General features: G+C 45.0%; 2 protein-coding genes across 4 annotated transcripts in view; one reads left to right on the top strand and one right to left on the bottom strand.

Moving 5' to 3' along the window:
- Nucleotides 1-15060, top strand: part of IFT140 (intraflagellar transport 140) — a 75569-nt gene that overhangs the window by 25524 nt on the left and 34985 nt on the right. Inside the window, exon 18 of the mRNA XM_083372732.1 lies at nucleotides 504-700. Within this exon, the coding sequence (XP_083228858.1) occupies nucleotides 504-700 (197 nt within the window). The remainder of the gene's footprint in view (nucleotides 1-503; nucleotides 701-15060) is intronic.
- The window catches only part of TMEM204 (transmembrane protein 204), a gene marked incomplete at its 3' end in the record, with an annotated part of 28334 nt that continues 15782 nt past the window's right edge, over nucleotides 2509-15060 (bottom strand). Inside the window, exons 3-4 of one of the 3 annotated variants that reach the window (XR_014493682.1) lie at nucleotides 5758-6158; nucleotides 2509-3100 (exon numbers count right to left, since the gene is read on the bottom strand). Coding sequence is in view for 2 of the 3 variants with exons in the window: in XM_083372861.1 (XP_083228987.1) it covers nucleotides 5914-6158 (245 nt within the window). Of the gene's footprint in view, nucleotides 6159-14742; nucleotides 14877-15060 lie in introns of those variants that run through there. The other 2 variants (XM_083372861.1, XM_083372862.1) reach the window with 2 other exon arrangements.

Here is a 15060-nt window from a genome sequence, read left to right as displayed (position 1 = left end):
GTTTCTCCTTAGTCCGAGGTTGGTTCTCTTCTTGATTAATTTCCATCCGTTGCTCCTTTTCCTGTCTTCAGGTGCTTTACAAAATAGCCTTTCCCCCTTTTCTTTGTGGCCTTTTAGAGACTGCAACACTGCTATCGTGTCACTCCCTACTCCAGGGGTCCCCAACCCCTGGTCTGTGGACTTGGTACCGGGCCACGGCATGCCAGCAACCGGTCTGCGTAAACAAAAAAAGCCCCATCCACGGGATGCAGGCACGCACCCTCCGGTCCGCGGAAAAACCTTTCTCCACGGAACCCAGGTCCCTGGTGCCCCCCAAAAGTTGGGGGCCTCTGCTTCTAGTCCTTCTTTTCATTAGACATGTCCAATTCCCGCAACTGTTCTTCATAGCTTTTTCCCTCCTTCCCTCCCTGCCTCCCTCCCCCCTCCTCTCTCTCTCTCTCACACACACACACACACATCACAAATATTTTGCCTGCCGTGTGTAATTAGGACTTTCTTTTTAGCCGGAAGCTGAAAAAATGGATGAGGCGGAACCTGGCAGGGTTCCGCTGCATCAGATGGTGGCTAGAAGACCGATGAGAGATTTCGTTGGGCTGGAAGAATGCGACAAGGTGACCTGCCAAGCTATGCTCAACTTCAGCTTCTACCTAACCGTTGGAGACATGGATGAGGCCTTCAAGTCTATCAAACTCATCAAAAGGTAGGACGGTTTGGGGTTGTCTCTCATCCCCGCCCTCCCCTCCCCTCCTTATTTCTCATTCTCTCTAGTGCAGGGGTCGGCAACCTCGGCTCTTTTATGACTCGTGGACTTCAACTCCCAGAATTCCTGAGCCAGCCACGCTGAGGGGAAAGAGAGAGGTTTCCAAGCTGAGCCATGCCGGCTCAGGAATTCTGGGAGTTGAAGTCCACGAGTCATGAGGGGGCCATAGTTCCCCCATGCTGGCTCAGGAATTCTGGGAGTTGAAGTCCACCAGTCATAAAAGAGCCGAGATTGCCTACCCCTGGCCTAGGCCGCTTTATGACTCGTGGACTTCAACTTCCAGAATTCCTGAGCCAGCCACGCTGAGGGGAAAGGGAGAGGTTTCCAAGCTGAGCCAGGCTGGCTCAGGAATTCTGGGAGTTGAAGTCCACCAGTCATAAAAGAGCCAAGGTTGCCTACCCCTGCATTAGGTCAACTAGACAAGACAATCAACTCTACAGGAAGACTAGGTCTATACTGAGATATTATAATAGAATTTGGCAAGTCCATTTGTGGTTTCCCTCCCATCTTTTCTATACACCAGTGAATCAAGGAGATGTTTGCCTGAGCTGCTTCGGAATATGTTTTTCAGATCCTAAAGAATGTCTTGGTCCTCTTTGCCTAGATACCGGGACTTGTATATTTCTGTTATTCTCCACCCCATAGCAAAGTTATCCTAGGATTGCAAATAGACCTGATACAGGAGGTTTGACTAATGGAAGCAAATGGTTGGGATATTTATTATATGAGCAGCTAGGTTGTCCAATAATATTCAGCCAAAGGTATCAGAATTTTTAAAATTACAATATGGGACAGAATAAGAGAGTTGGAAGAGACCATGGAAGTCTTTAATCCAATCCTTGCTCAAACAGGAAACCCTATACCATTTCAGACAAATGGCTGTCCAGTCTCTTCTTAAAAACTTCCAGTGTTGGAGCATTCACAGTTTCTGGAGGCAGGTTGTTCCACTGATTAATTGTTCTAACTGTCAGGAAATTTCTACTTAGTTCTAGGTTGCTTCTCTCCTTGATTAATTTCTGACCTTTGCTTCTTGTTCTCCCTTCTGGTGCTTTGGAAAATAGGTTGATCCAAGCTATTGCCTGATCATCAAGCTTCTTCTAGCTTGAAATTCATGTCCTTATGGACCAATTTTCATTTACCCTGTAAAGCCATGTAACTAATTTCTAAAGATAGCCTATTAATTCCCCCCCCCTCCCCATCATGAGTGTCCTGGAATAGGAGCTAGGCAAGTCTTTTCTGTGGCAACCCCCAAAATATATAAATATAAAACCTCCTTACCTTTTCCCTTTTTGTCCTTTAAAGGCAAACCTACCATTTCAACTTTATTACTAAGTCTAAGACAAAAAGGGACGCAGTGGCTCAGTGGCTTAGGACGCTGAGCTTGTCGATCAGAAGGTCGGCAGTTTGGCGGGTCGAATCCCGAGTGCCGCGTTAACAGAGTGAGCGCCTGTTACTCGTCCCAGCTTCTGCCAACCTAGCAGTTCGAAAGCACGTAAAAATGCAAGTAGAATAATAGGGACCACTCCGGTGGGAAGGTAACAGCGTTCCGTGCGCCTTTGGCGTCTAGTCATGCCGGCCACATGACCACGGAGACGTCCTCGGACAAGCGCTGGCTCTTCGGCTTTGAAACGGAGATGAGCACCGGCCCCTAGAGTCGGAAACGACTAGCACGCATGTGCGGGGGAACCTTTACCTTTACCTTTTGCTAAGACAAACACAGGGAATTCAACTCTTACAGTGGAGTCGGGGGCAGAACCATTTGATTTTAATTTCATATTATAATGATGGTTATTGCAATATTAGCAGAACTAATACATCTTAAATATTCTAGTATTTAAAATCTTTTTTTGTAAATGGCAGTTAATAAGAGCACATTTTATGTTCAGCAGCTATAGAAATTTCCTAGAAAGCAAGGCAGATAAGTTGAAATGAAGTCCGCTTTTTGATTAAGGGATGGGCCATTTTAGTCCCAGCAAGGAAGTTTTCTAGATCTGGAAAAGACTAAAGGCGTGCTTTGAAGTGGGATGTAAACTCTAGAACATAAGTACACCGTGATTTGAATTTTCTAATCCTAATCTGCGTGTTTTATTGGACTGAACTTACTGAGAGGTAGAATATACTGTAGCTAAGAAAATTTATACCAACATTAAGGTGCCCAAAGGATTATATCGGTAGCTGTTTTACCTATAATTTCAATCGGAATTGTCCACGTCCATTGTCTAGATATTTTCTACAATACATAGTGCTAAAGATGTCAAAGTACTTCGTAAATGTTGCACATATTCTTACATTACTTTTTGTCTAATAGCAGGTTTTTGTCCTCTAAAACAGTTGAGTAACCTAAGGAGGAAAAATGCAATTGTTACATCCGGAGTAGAAATAATTCCTCAAGAACTGCAGGTGTCATATAAAGTTGAAGCTTCTGTGTTGGTTTTGCTTAGGTTAGGCAGCTTATTAAAGCTTAGGTACTGATTGGTAGACCTGCTTATGTCTTTTATTTGGCGTCATATTACGTCCTACTACGAAACTCAAGAGCTAGCTTCATTATTCCCTTTCTGAAGAAAAACAAGGATGCAAAGTGAAAAGGCTAGATGAAAGTTTTGAAGCGGTTATATTACAGAAGTCTCAGAGAAAGAGACATTAAATATTTAGGTCAACAGCCTCATCACCCAATCCTTTTTTTTCCCCCTCCCGCCGTCCTTACCTCTATAGTATCATTCTTCACTGGTTAAAATGTTTTGCTAAATGTTTTATCAAAGCCAAATATAGTTGGGGGTGTCAGGGATCTTGTCACCCGACAGTATTTTCTGATGGATTCCCCCCCCCCTTGGGTAAAATAAGGAGTAAATTCTTGTCTCTCATAAATTTAGTAAGCTGGTCTTCCCACCTCATCAAAGCGTCTTCTGAAGCTGTGCTGGTTTGATTCTATATTTCAGTACAGGTAGTGGCCTCGACTTACAACAGTTCACTTAGTGACGATTTAAAGTTACAACGGCACGGAAAAAAGTGCCGTTGGGACTATTTTTCACAATTACAACTTTGCAGACTGACCCCCCCCCCGTCCCCCAGATTACACGATCAAAATTCAGAGGCTTGGCAACTGGTTCATATTTATGACCATCGTCGTACCCCAAGGTCACATGATCCCGTTTTGCGACTTTCTGACAAAAGCAATGTCAATGGGGGAAGACAGATTCACTTTACAACCAGGTTACTAACTTACCAACTGCAGCGATTCGCTTTACAGCCGTGGCAAGAAAGGTTGTAAAACGAGGCAAAATTCACTGAATAACTTTTCTCACTAAACAGCATGAAATTTTAAGACTCAGTCGTGGTCGTAAGTCAAGGACTACCTGTGTCTCTTTTGGCTAAAAGCACCCAGGCAAAAAAAGCTACACCTTAGCACCAAATCTGGAAAAGAAAAAACAGGCCAGCAATCAATGCTTGATTTAAATAATTGCTAAGGATGATAGAAGGAGAAACGCCCGATATTTTTGATGTGGATAATGCAGCTATCATGAAGGATGGCAGCTGAAGAATGAAGCTCTTTATCAAGAGCTAAGTGGCATGGAAATGTTTCTACAAAATTGGCTTTAAAGACAATAAGCCTGAAATCTTAAATATTTCATGCTCGGTTAAAAGACATTTCTGCCAAGCCTTCCAAACACTACAATTATCCCAGTTGTCTTTGATTTTGAAGCATTTGCTTCGATGTCAGAATAATTGTTCTAACCAGATTCGATGCCTTTCTCAAATTTTGCATAGATATTTTCCATGTGTGCTAAATCATCAATTTGCATAATTATTTCTCTTTAAATTAATATTTAAAAAAAACCCCTTCCCATTTGCAGTTGCATCAAACGGGTGAAAAGAGCGACTCGGAACAGAGGTCATTTCTTCTTTCCGACTTCTCTTGTTGCTGGTTCCAAAGAAAGAACATTTACGCAACCGAACCCTTGAATCTGTTGGTTACTTTCTCAACTTAAACTTGAAAAAAGGGCTTGCCTTTTTCCGTTGCCAGATTCTCACAAAATACATCTGAGTATAACTCTGCCACACTCTTTTTTTATTTGGGGGGGGGGGTTAAAAATCCATCAGGATGCTTGAGCTGTTAATATCTTATGCTGTACACTGGGATCAAGAAAGCATTGTATAATCTAGCTGCTTGGCTAGACCAGGGCTAGGCAACCTTGGCTCTTTGAGGACTGGTGGACTTCAACTCCCAGAATTCCTGAACCAGCCACGCTGAGGGGAAAGAGAGGTTTCCAAGCTGAGCCATGCTGGCTGAGGAATTCTGGGAGTTGAAGTCCACGAGTCATAAAAGAGCCGAGGTTACCTAGCCCTGGGCTAGACAGACAGGCAGACAGACAGACAGATCCAGACGAACATGGCCCATCTAAGCAATACAGGTAGTCCTCAGCTTACAACAGTACATTTAGCGACCATTCAGAGTTACAACGGCACTGGAAAAAGTGACCGATGACCATTTTCCAGTTACAACCTTTCTAGCATGTGATCAAAATTCAGACGCTTGGCCACTCGTTCACATTTATGACCGTTGTTGCGTCCCGAGGTTCCCTTTTTGTGACCTTCTGACCAGCAAAGTCAATGGGAGAAGCCGGATTCACTTAACAACCGGGTTGCTAACTTACCAACTGTGGTGATTCACTTAACAACTGTGGCAAGAAAGGTCGTAAAATGGGGCTAAAGCTCACCTAACAGATGTCTCACTTAGCAACAGAAATTTTGTGGTCAGTTACAACCTTCGCAGCCTCCCCCGTGGTTACGTGATCAAAATTCAGATGGCCGCTGGCTCATATTTATGACCGTTGCCCTGTCCCCTTTTGCGACCGTCTCAGTGGGGGAAGCCAGATTCACTTCATAGCCGTGTTGCTAACTGAGCGACCGTCGTAAAAGGGGGCAAAGCGCACCTAGCAAACGTCTCGCTTCCCCGCAGGAATTTTTGGTCTCAATCGCGGTCGTAAGTGGAGGACTACCTGTAATGGCGGAGTTCTCTAAGCGAAGAGTGACATTTGTGGTTTTAAATGACATCGCCCGTGTATAGAAAGCAGTCGGGTGGCTATTTTTGTTTTGTTTCGTTTTTGATCTGCCCGTGGTGGTTGAATAATCTCCCTCTTCCCATCTACGTATTCTCAGCACGGGGACTCGACGTAGTCGTTCTCCAGCCCTCGCCGAAAGCGAGCGGTCAGCGTGCGGCTGATCACAATGACTTTGGGGGCCATGCAGTCCTCCCGACGGTGAAGGATGTTCCAGATAAGGATGGCTGCAGCCAATGTGGCCAAGAGGCACGCCCCAATGTTCAGGTAGCAAGACCAGGACAGGCTGGTGTAGGGTCCGATACGATAGAAAGTCACCAGGCCAATGACCAGAACAAAACCTAAAAGAAAATGAAATTGGAAACGTCACGTTAAATAATATTCCTGGGATGTCAACACCCAGGAGGGGCAAATGTTTCGCGTGAAGGACAGCACCGTAGCATGAGGGACAGGAAGGATTAAGGCATACAGGCACAGACACGCCGGGATATACATTCTTTCTTTCAAGAGGCTAAGCAGAATAATAATCTGCTTTTTTTTGCAAGGTGCAGATCAAAAGGATTAATTTAAATTACTCCATTCTAAATGGGATTCCAGGCATGTCCAACCCTCGGCCCCAAACAGCTTTAGTAATGCAGCCTCACAAGATACAATATAAATTTAAAAAATAAAGGAAGTTTATTACTTATATATATTTATAGGCAGTGCTTTTTTTGTAAAAGAAAAAGGTGCCGGAACTCACACATGTCATACAAACCACCTTGCCTACCCTACAAGGTTCCATCCAAAAAAGGTGCCGGAACTCCGTTCTGAGCGTTCTATGAGAAAAAAAGCCCCTTTTATAGGTTATATAGCATTAGCACTTAGACTTACGTTATCATTTCACAGTGTTTTACAGCCTTCTCTAAGCAGTTTACAGAGCCAGCATATTGCCCCCAACAGTCTGGATCCTCATACCTCGGAAGGAGGGAAGGCTGAGTCAACAGGGTTGAACTCCTGGCAGTGGGCAGAGTTAGCCTGCAATATTGGATTGTAGCTACTGTGCCACCATGGCTCTTATATATTGTATATTCGGTGCAAACAATTCCTCTTCATTCATTGTGAGCAAGGCAAGTCAAAAGGGTGGACACCCATACTCTAGGCATTATTCAACTGCATCTTCAACTGCTCTCACCCTGTGTCCAGAATAGCTGAACACACAATGGAGTACAGGTAGATGCAGTTATGTTCGTTCCCTTTAGGAAAAATAAATAAATCTGTGGTTGTCTATATCCACCATCTGCACCACATATACTCAAGTTGTGTTGTTTGGGAGAAAAATTATATTTCCCATAGATATTATTGTGCTTTCATGATTTCATAAATCAGATGCAATCATTCTAGTAGCTGGCACAACAGAGTGTGCCCTTCATGTCTTTGTCGGGTCACATTAAGCAAAATAAGGTGGATACAATTCTGTGGACATGTGGGCAGCTTTCTACACGTTAGGCTATCTGAATGCATATCTGTGCATGTATGTATTTCATTATTATTATTTTTTACCACATTTCTTAGCCACTCCCATCGATATGCATCGCACGTTGCACACGATTTGAACGCTGTCAGTGTAACAGATTGTTTCTCGCCAAAGGACCTGATTGATCAAAGGGAATTTACTAAGTCACAAAGGAAGTCTCTCACCCTAACAGCCTACTACCCCTGTGTTTGTAATTCCGGAGGCCAAAAAATGAAGTCTTGAGTCGCTTTCAAGGAAAGATGGTAGAAACGTGGATAATTTTGAATGGGAGAATACATCCATAAGTTTCCCTGGGAAATTCCTTTATCTGGAGATGGATTTCCTCCTGCGTAACTGGCAGGAAAGGGTCCGATTCGAAAAGGGCAGCGATGTTTGGCTTTTTCCCCCCTTAACGTTGGCATTCTCCCACCGGCCTTGAAGATCTTTATGAACGTGAAGCATTATTATCCCCAGCACCGTTTCCTTCTTCGCGTGTATCCTAAATATCCGGTTATTCTTGTTTCACTCTGGAGGAAACCGAGGTGAGGAGATTTGTCTAGCCGTGCAGGAAATCGATCAAGGGGTCAGAAGTAGAATCCGAAGCCTCTTGACCCAGGAGGTTGTGTGAAGAACCACATAAGCAGTCCTACTTTCCAAGTCAAGGCAGGTGTCAACGCAGCTTCGGGCGTGTTTCTTGGGACAGGTCTTTCTGCAACACCTCCTCGGGTCCTCTCTCCGTCTCTACTCCACCCTCCTCGGCCCAAGTTAATTAACTTTTGGATGGAAGTCATTTATAGGTCTAATTAGCCTAAGGAGAACAATATGCAAAGAAGCAAATAGGCCTTGCATAATAGGGAAATTAAAAAAAAATAATAATAAAAAACACACACCCAGCTTCCCTCCCCCCCTTCTCTCATAAACACTTCCTTAACCACCACCACAACAGAAGGGAATTCACACAGACAAAAGGGCCCCTTTGCAAAAGGAGGCTAGGATAAACAAAAGGGTGGTAAACAGACATAAAGATCTGCAGATACCATTTCCGTTAGGATTGTGGGCAAGGACAGGTCAGTCCTGAATCAGGACTGGCTGTCTCCACTTCTCTTGTGCGTCCCTCCTTTGTGCATCCGTGGCAGGGCTTGCAAACCTTCGGTGACACACACACACAAATCTATTCTTGGGCACAAGACAATATAAGACCAAGCCAAGCCGGTTCAAGTGTAATTATTACTCATAAGGATGGGCTGTCTGGGCTGTTCCAGATAACCCAGGACCGATTTCCCAGTTTCTTTAAAACCTCATCTGCGGTGTGGTTGCTTTGGATATTTCTGGAAGGAAAACACGAATAATAAATAAAAATGGCTGGTTGGGAATGCTAAGCAAGCCCAAAATATACATGCTAGGTTAGAACACAGAAATAACAAGAGTTGGAAGGGACCTTGGAGGTCATCTAGCCCAACCCCCTGCTCAGGCAGGAAACCCTATAGTACCATTTCAGACAAACGGCTGTCCAGTTCTCTTCTTAAAAGCTTCCAGCGTTGGAGCATTCACAGCTACTGGAAGCAGGTTGTTCCACTGATTAATTGTTCTCACTGTCAGGAAATTTCTCCTTAATTCTAGGTTGCTTCTCTCCTTGACTAGTTTCCATCCGTTGCTTCTTGTCCTTCGGGCGCTTTGGAGAAGAGCTCCACATCTTCCAGTCTTGCGCTCCTGAGTCCTCTCTGGCTGGCGTCGGCTTTCAGGGTGTCCAGCCACCGTCGTCTTTGACACCCTGCTTTCCTTTTACCACTAACTCTTCCAAATGGAATGGCTTTCTCCAGAGAATTCCCCCGTGCAGTTTGGCGATTTTGCATTAAGCGTAACAGACCATATACCTCAGTCCCACTGCCCCGTTCAGTTGCCATAACGGCCCCTCTTTTTGAAGATCTTCGTACCGTGGGGATGTTGTTCTTGAACTGGGAGATTGCTTTCCATGGTATGAGCGGATCCGGTGGCCCAGTTCGCTCAACATTCGCCGTCAGCCTTCCGTATTTTAATACCTGACTCTCTCTCTCTAAGGAGAAACCTCCCGAAGCGAACCTAGGAACGTTAGCTCAAAGCTCTCTCTGCACAAAACCCCCCTTGCATTTCCCCACCGTCCTTTCCCAAAGCAAACAGCTCTTTCCTGTAAGGTGTGTGGCTGTCCAGTCCTGGCCCTGCCAGGGCAACGGTATTTCCTTCCCTCTTCCCTTCCTCTCAACTTCCTAAAGTTGTATTTTGTCAGCGTCCTGTTTTGTTGTGCTTCCCAAAAGGGATGCAACCCTTTCCAGGACAGACCCAGGTGGCTCAAGTCAAAGTGAGGCAGGGCTGGGAGCCATCGTGTCCGTGTGGCGGGGAGGGCTGACCCGTCAGGGCTCGCTTGCCAAGGTCAGAATTTTGTTTGGGGTATTTGAGGTTGGCTGGAACAGGCCGCTTTCTGGAGAACGCATCTTCTCTTTTGACGTAGGACCAGCTGTTAAGGTCCTGCAGACAGGGAAGCTAGAATGAAAATAAATCCGCGGGCCAGATCAATACGCGTACTTGGTATCGTTGATCTGAGAGGCTTGCTGTTAATATGACAAGACCTCTAATTTTTGTTGTTGTTAATTTTGGAATTATTGTTATTATTATTATTATTATTATTATTATTATTATTATTATTATTATTATTATTATTATTATTATTATTTTAAAAAAGAGTTCAAGTTTTCAGAGTCGCTGGAATACATCTGTAGATAAGAGGATCTTCAGGGTCCTTGGTGCTCTCTGAGCTTGGTGGTTTTCTTGCAGACGTTTCATTACCAAACTAGGTAACAGCATCGGTGCCAGTGATTTAACCCTACTTGGGTAATGAGTCGTGGTGGCTCAAGTGGTTAGAATGCAGTATTGCAGGCTGACTCTGCCCGCAGCCAGGAGCTCGATCCTGACCGGCACAAGGTTGACTCATCCTTCTCATCCTTCCGAGTTTGGTAAAATGAGGACCCAGATAGTTGGGGGCCACAGGCTGACTCTGTACACCACTTAGAGAGGGATGTAAAGTGCTGTGAAGCGGTATATAAGTCTAAGGGATATTGCTAAGTCCGAAGGAAGGAAGGAACGAAGGAAGGACGAACTGTGGTGGTGCAGTGGTTAGAATGCAGTACTGCAGGCAAATTCTGCCCATTGCCAGCAGTTCGTTCCTGACCGGCACAAGGTTGACTCAGCCTTCTCATCCTTCCGAGTTCAGTAAAATGAGGACCCAGATTGTTGGGGGCCATAGGCTGACTCTGTACATCACACAGAGAGGGATGTAAAGTGCTGTGAAGCGGTATATAAGTCTAAGGGATATTGCTAAGTCCGAAGGAAGGAAGGAACGAAGGAAGGACGAGCTGTGGTGGTGCAGTGGTTAGAATGCAGTACTGCAGGCAAATTCTGCCCATTGCCAGCAGTTCGATCCTGACCGGCACAAGGTTGACTCAGTCTTCCATCTTTCCGAGGTCGGTAAAATGAGGAGCCCAGATAGTTGGGGGGCAAGAGACTGACTGTAAACCGCTTAGAGAGGGCTGTAAAGCACCGTAAAGCGGTATATAAGTCTAAGTGCGATTGCTATTGCTATTGGTAACGAAACGTCCACAAGACAAAAAACACACCAAGCTCATCAAATACCAAGGACCTCACAGTTTAACTCAGAGCTACAAATATTCTCTTCTAAGAGAATATGTGTTTGGGTCTACATCCGGATGTTTGAAAATGTGGCTACAGTTGAAATGAAGTCAAACGTGGATAGGTCCACCGTTTTGGTTTCTGCCAAGGTTTTCTCTTTCCTCTGGTTTCCGTTATTCTGATGCTGAAAGGGCTATTATCCAGATCCCTTGATCTCCTGAAGAGAGAGAGAGGTTTATTATTTTTCTGTGCTAAACCCAAACTGGCTTTGATTACTTCCTTAGCCAGCATAACAGCATCTCCAGAGAGAGGTTTCAGCAGTCTAGGGGGAAAATCAAACTTTTGAACCGTGTAGCCTCTTTTAGAGAATAAAAAGAATAATGGAATAACAGAGTCGGAAGGGACCTGAGAGGTCTTCTAGTCCAACCCCCTGCTCAGCCAAGAAAAACCCTATACCTGTTTCAGACCAACGGTTGCCCAATCCCTCCTTAAAAACTTCCAGTGTTGATAGGTTTTGCACGTGATTGCTCCCCTTCCGGGGTTCAGACCCATGGGAGTTGGCAATACTGTGATTCATTTTCCAAAGGCTGCTTCATCCGAGGGTGCAAAGATTAAAAAAAACACAGCACCTAGGTGCAAGGTGTTCTGGATTCACAAAGCTGTGATTCTGGAAAACAAAACCGCTTTGCCGAGTTTATTTTATTTTATTTTTATTTTATTTTAATTCCATTTATATCCCGCCCTTCTCCGAAGACTCAGGGCGGCTTACAAGCTTAGCAGTAGCCTTCATTCTATGTATATGCCTGCTGGGCTTTCACACACACCCCAAGCGGCATTATTACAAAGTCAGCTTAATTGCCCCCAACAATCTGGGTCCTCATTTTACCTACCTGGGAAGGATGGAAGACTGAGTCAACCTTGAGCCTGGTGGGACGCGAACCTGCACTAATTGCAGGCAGCTGGTGTTACTTAAGGAGGCATTAGCCGAGTTGTAGACACGGCTTGTATTCCTACCCTTAACTCGAGACCCTGCCACTTAGGGAAAACCTGGCCTTTGCTTTTTATCCAGGTAAGATGCAGAGGTGGCCAAGGGATTTTTCTCTTTTTTTTTTCTTTTTTTCTCTCTTCTTTTTTCTTTCTTTTTTCTTTTCTTTTATTTTTTTGCTCCTTCACTCAGCTAAAATGCAAGCTCCTATGTGAATATTTTCGTTCTGTATATGAAAAGGCTGATTTCAAAATCCAGGCCCTCCAAGTAACATATGGCATACGTTACTGTGGCTTATCTCCTTTGTTCTGTCCAATAAACATACATTCTCAGATGTGGATATTGAACAGGCAGGCAAACGTTCCAGCATTGGCCCCATCAGAATAGAGGGAAAAGAGTTGAATTTGAAGGTAAGCAGGCTGTACGTATTGGAGACTTAACTTCCTTCACTTGGATCAGGTGTTTTTTTACGCCAGGTTGCTGTTCAGCGGCTAAGTCGTGTCCGGCTCTTTGCGACCCCCGCGGACCATAGCGTGCCAGACCCCCTTGTCCTCTATTGCCCCCCCCCCGAATTTGCCCAAATTCATGCTCATTGCACTGATGGCAGTATCTAACCGTCCCATACTCTTGCTGTCCTCTCCGTTTGTCTTCCTTCTTTCCCAACCTCAGAGTCTCTTCCCATGAGTCCTCTCTTCCCATCTGTCTTTCCAAAGGACAGGCAGCAGTCCGAGGGACTCTCAAGAGTCTGTCTTAGCCAACGCCGCCATTCAAAAGCATCAATCCTTTGGCATGTACGCCAGCGCCATCAGCCACGTTCAGTATCTGGAAACATTTTTTCCTCTGCTGTTGCTTCAGGTTCAGCTCCCAAGGCCTTTAATGTACGCAGGACTTACAACAATGCTTTGAACAAAACTCCTTCAACACTTATTTATTTATTTATTTATTTTATTTTATTTGTATACTGCCCTTCTCCCGAAGGACTCAGGGCATTGTAAACCTGTTTTTCCAGTTTGCTGTTGTTTGCTACCGCAAATAAAAATAAATAAAGTTGGTGGGAAGAGTGGAGAGTGGAGGTTGGTACCTCCGGTGGTGATGTATGCCTTTCTCTCCCCCCTCCCCACGTCACCTTTGTCTTCCCTTCATTCTTCTGCTTTTCACACTTCAAGCACTCAATCACAGGGCTCACAGCGACCGGTCTTCATAGCATTGCATGAAAAATTCCAACTTCAATCTCTCTTTCTTTCTCTCTCCTCTCTCTCTCTTTCTCTCCTCTCTTTTTCTCTCTCCCTCCCTCTCCTCTCTCTCCCTCCTCTTTCTCCTCACTTTCTCTTCTCTCTCTCTCTCTCCCTTCTTTTTCTCTCCTCTCTCTCTTTTTCTCCCTTTCTCTCCTTTCTCCCTCTCTCCTCTCTCTCTCTTCTCTCTCCTCTCTCTCCTCTTTCTCTCCTCTCTCTCTCCTCTCTCTCTCTCCTCTTTCTCCTCTCTCTCCTCTCTCTTTTTCTCTTTTCTCTCTCTACTCTCCTTTCTCCCTCTCTCTTCTCTCTCTCTCTTCTCTCTCTCCTCTCTCTCTCCTCTCTCTCTTCTCTTCTCTCCCTCTCTTTCTCTTCTCTCCCTCTCTCCCTCTCTCTCTCTCCTCTTTCTCCTTCTCTCTCTCCTCTCTCTTTTTCTCTTCTCTCTCTACTCTCCTTTCTCCCTCTCTCTTCTCTCTCTCTCTTCTCTCTCTCCTCTCTCTCTCCTCTCTCTCTTCTCTTCTCTCCCTCTCTTTCTCTTCTCTCCCTCTCTCCCTCTCTCTCTCTCCTCTTTCTCCTTCTCTCTCTCCTCTCTCTTTTTCTCTTCTCTCTCTCCTCTCCTTTCTCCCTCTCTCTTCTCTCTCTCTCTTCTCTCTCTCCTCTCTCTCTCCTCTCTCTCTTCTCTTCTCTCCCTCTCTTTCTCTTCTCTCCCTCTCTCCCTCTCTCCCTCTCTCTCTCTCCTCTTTCTCCTTCTCTCTCTCCTCTCTCTTTTTCTCTTCTCTCTCTCCTCTCCTTTCTCCCTCTCTCTTCTCTCTCGCTCTTCTCTCTCTCCTCTCTCTCCTCTTTCTCTCCTCTCTCTCTCCTCTCTCTCCTCTTTCTCCTTCTCTCTCTCTTCTCTCTTTTTTCTCTTTTCTCTCTCTACTCTCCTTTCTCCCTCTCTCTTCTCTCTCTCTCTTCTCTCTCTCCTCTCTCTCTTCTCTTCTCTCCTCTCTCTCTTCTCTCCCTCTCTCTCCCCCCTTCCCATTCCAAGTGCTGAGGATTTCAAGGTTCAGCTTGCATAACAGGTAACAGCAGGCATTTCCTTCTCCTGTGTCGGGAAATCCTGGCGCCCTTCTGTCTCTCTCTGACTGTGTTTAAAACAGACTGTAGCCTAGTGGGGGAAAAAAATCCCTCATCTAAAATTAGCAGCCGTGATAGAAGAAAGGCACACGGCCGCCCTCTTGTACTGTTTGTCAATGAAACAACAAATTCAAACCGGGCCAAAATGCATTTCCTCTCGAGCTCGGAGAACAGAGAACGGCTGAGCAGTTGGGAGAGAAGCTGCTTTTGTTGTGTGGGGGGGGGGAGGGAAATGGAATCGGGATTTCTAGGAATAACCGAGTTGGAAGAGACTGCAGAGGTCTTCTAGTTCCACCTCCTGCTCAAGGAGGAGACCCATGTCATTCTGGACAAATGGTTGTCCAATCTCTTCTTAAAACCCTGACGGCTAATCGTGCAATTAAGAGCGGCACAGGCAGTTCTCGACTTATGACCACAACGGAGCAACAATTTTTTTGCTGCTAAGCAAGACAGTTGTTAAGTGGGCCTGCTCCCCATTTTATGACCTTTCTTGCCGCTGTTGCTTGGCGAATTGCTGCCGTTGTGAAGTTAGTAACAAGTTTGTTAAGCGACTCTGGCTTCCCCATTGACTTTGCTTGTCAGAAGGTTACAAAAGGGATCATGTGCAACCGTCATGAATAGGACATTTATTTATTTATTTATTTATTTATTTATTTATTTATTTATTTATTTATTTTAATTCATTTATATCCCGCCCTTCTCCGAAGACTCAGGGCGGCTTACAAGCTTAGCAGTAGCCTTCATTCCATGTATATGCC

This window comes from Vipera ursinii, assembly GCF_947247035.1.
Source record: "Vipera ursinii genome assembly, chromosome: 13".
In the NCBI taxonomy this organism is placed as follows: Eukaryota; Metazoa; Chordata; class Lepidosauria; order Squamata; family Viperidae; genus Vipera; species Vipera ursinii.
This window is presented reverse-complemented; position numbering and strand designations above follow the sequence as displayed.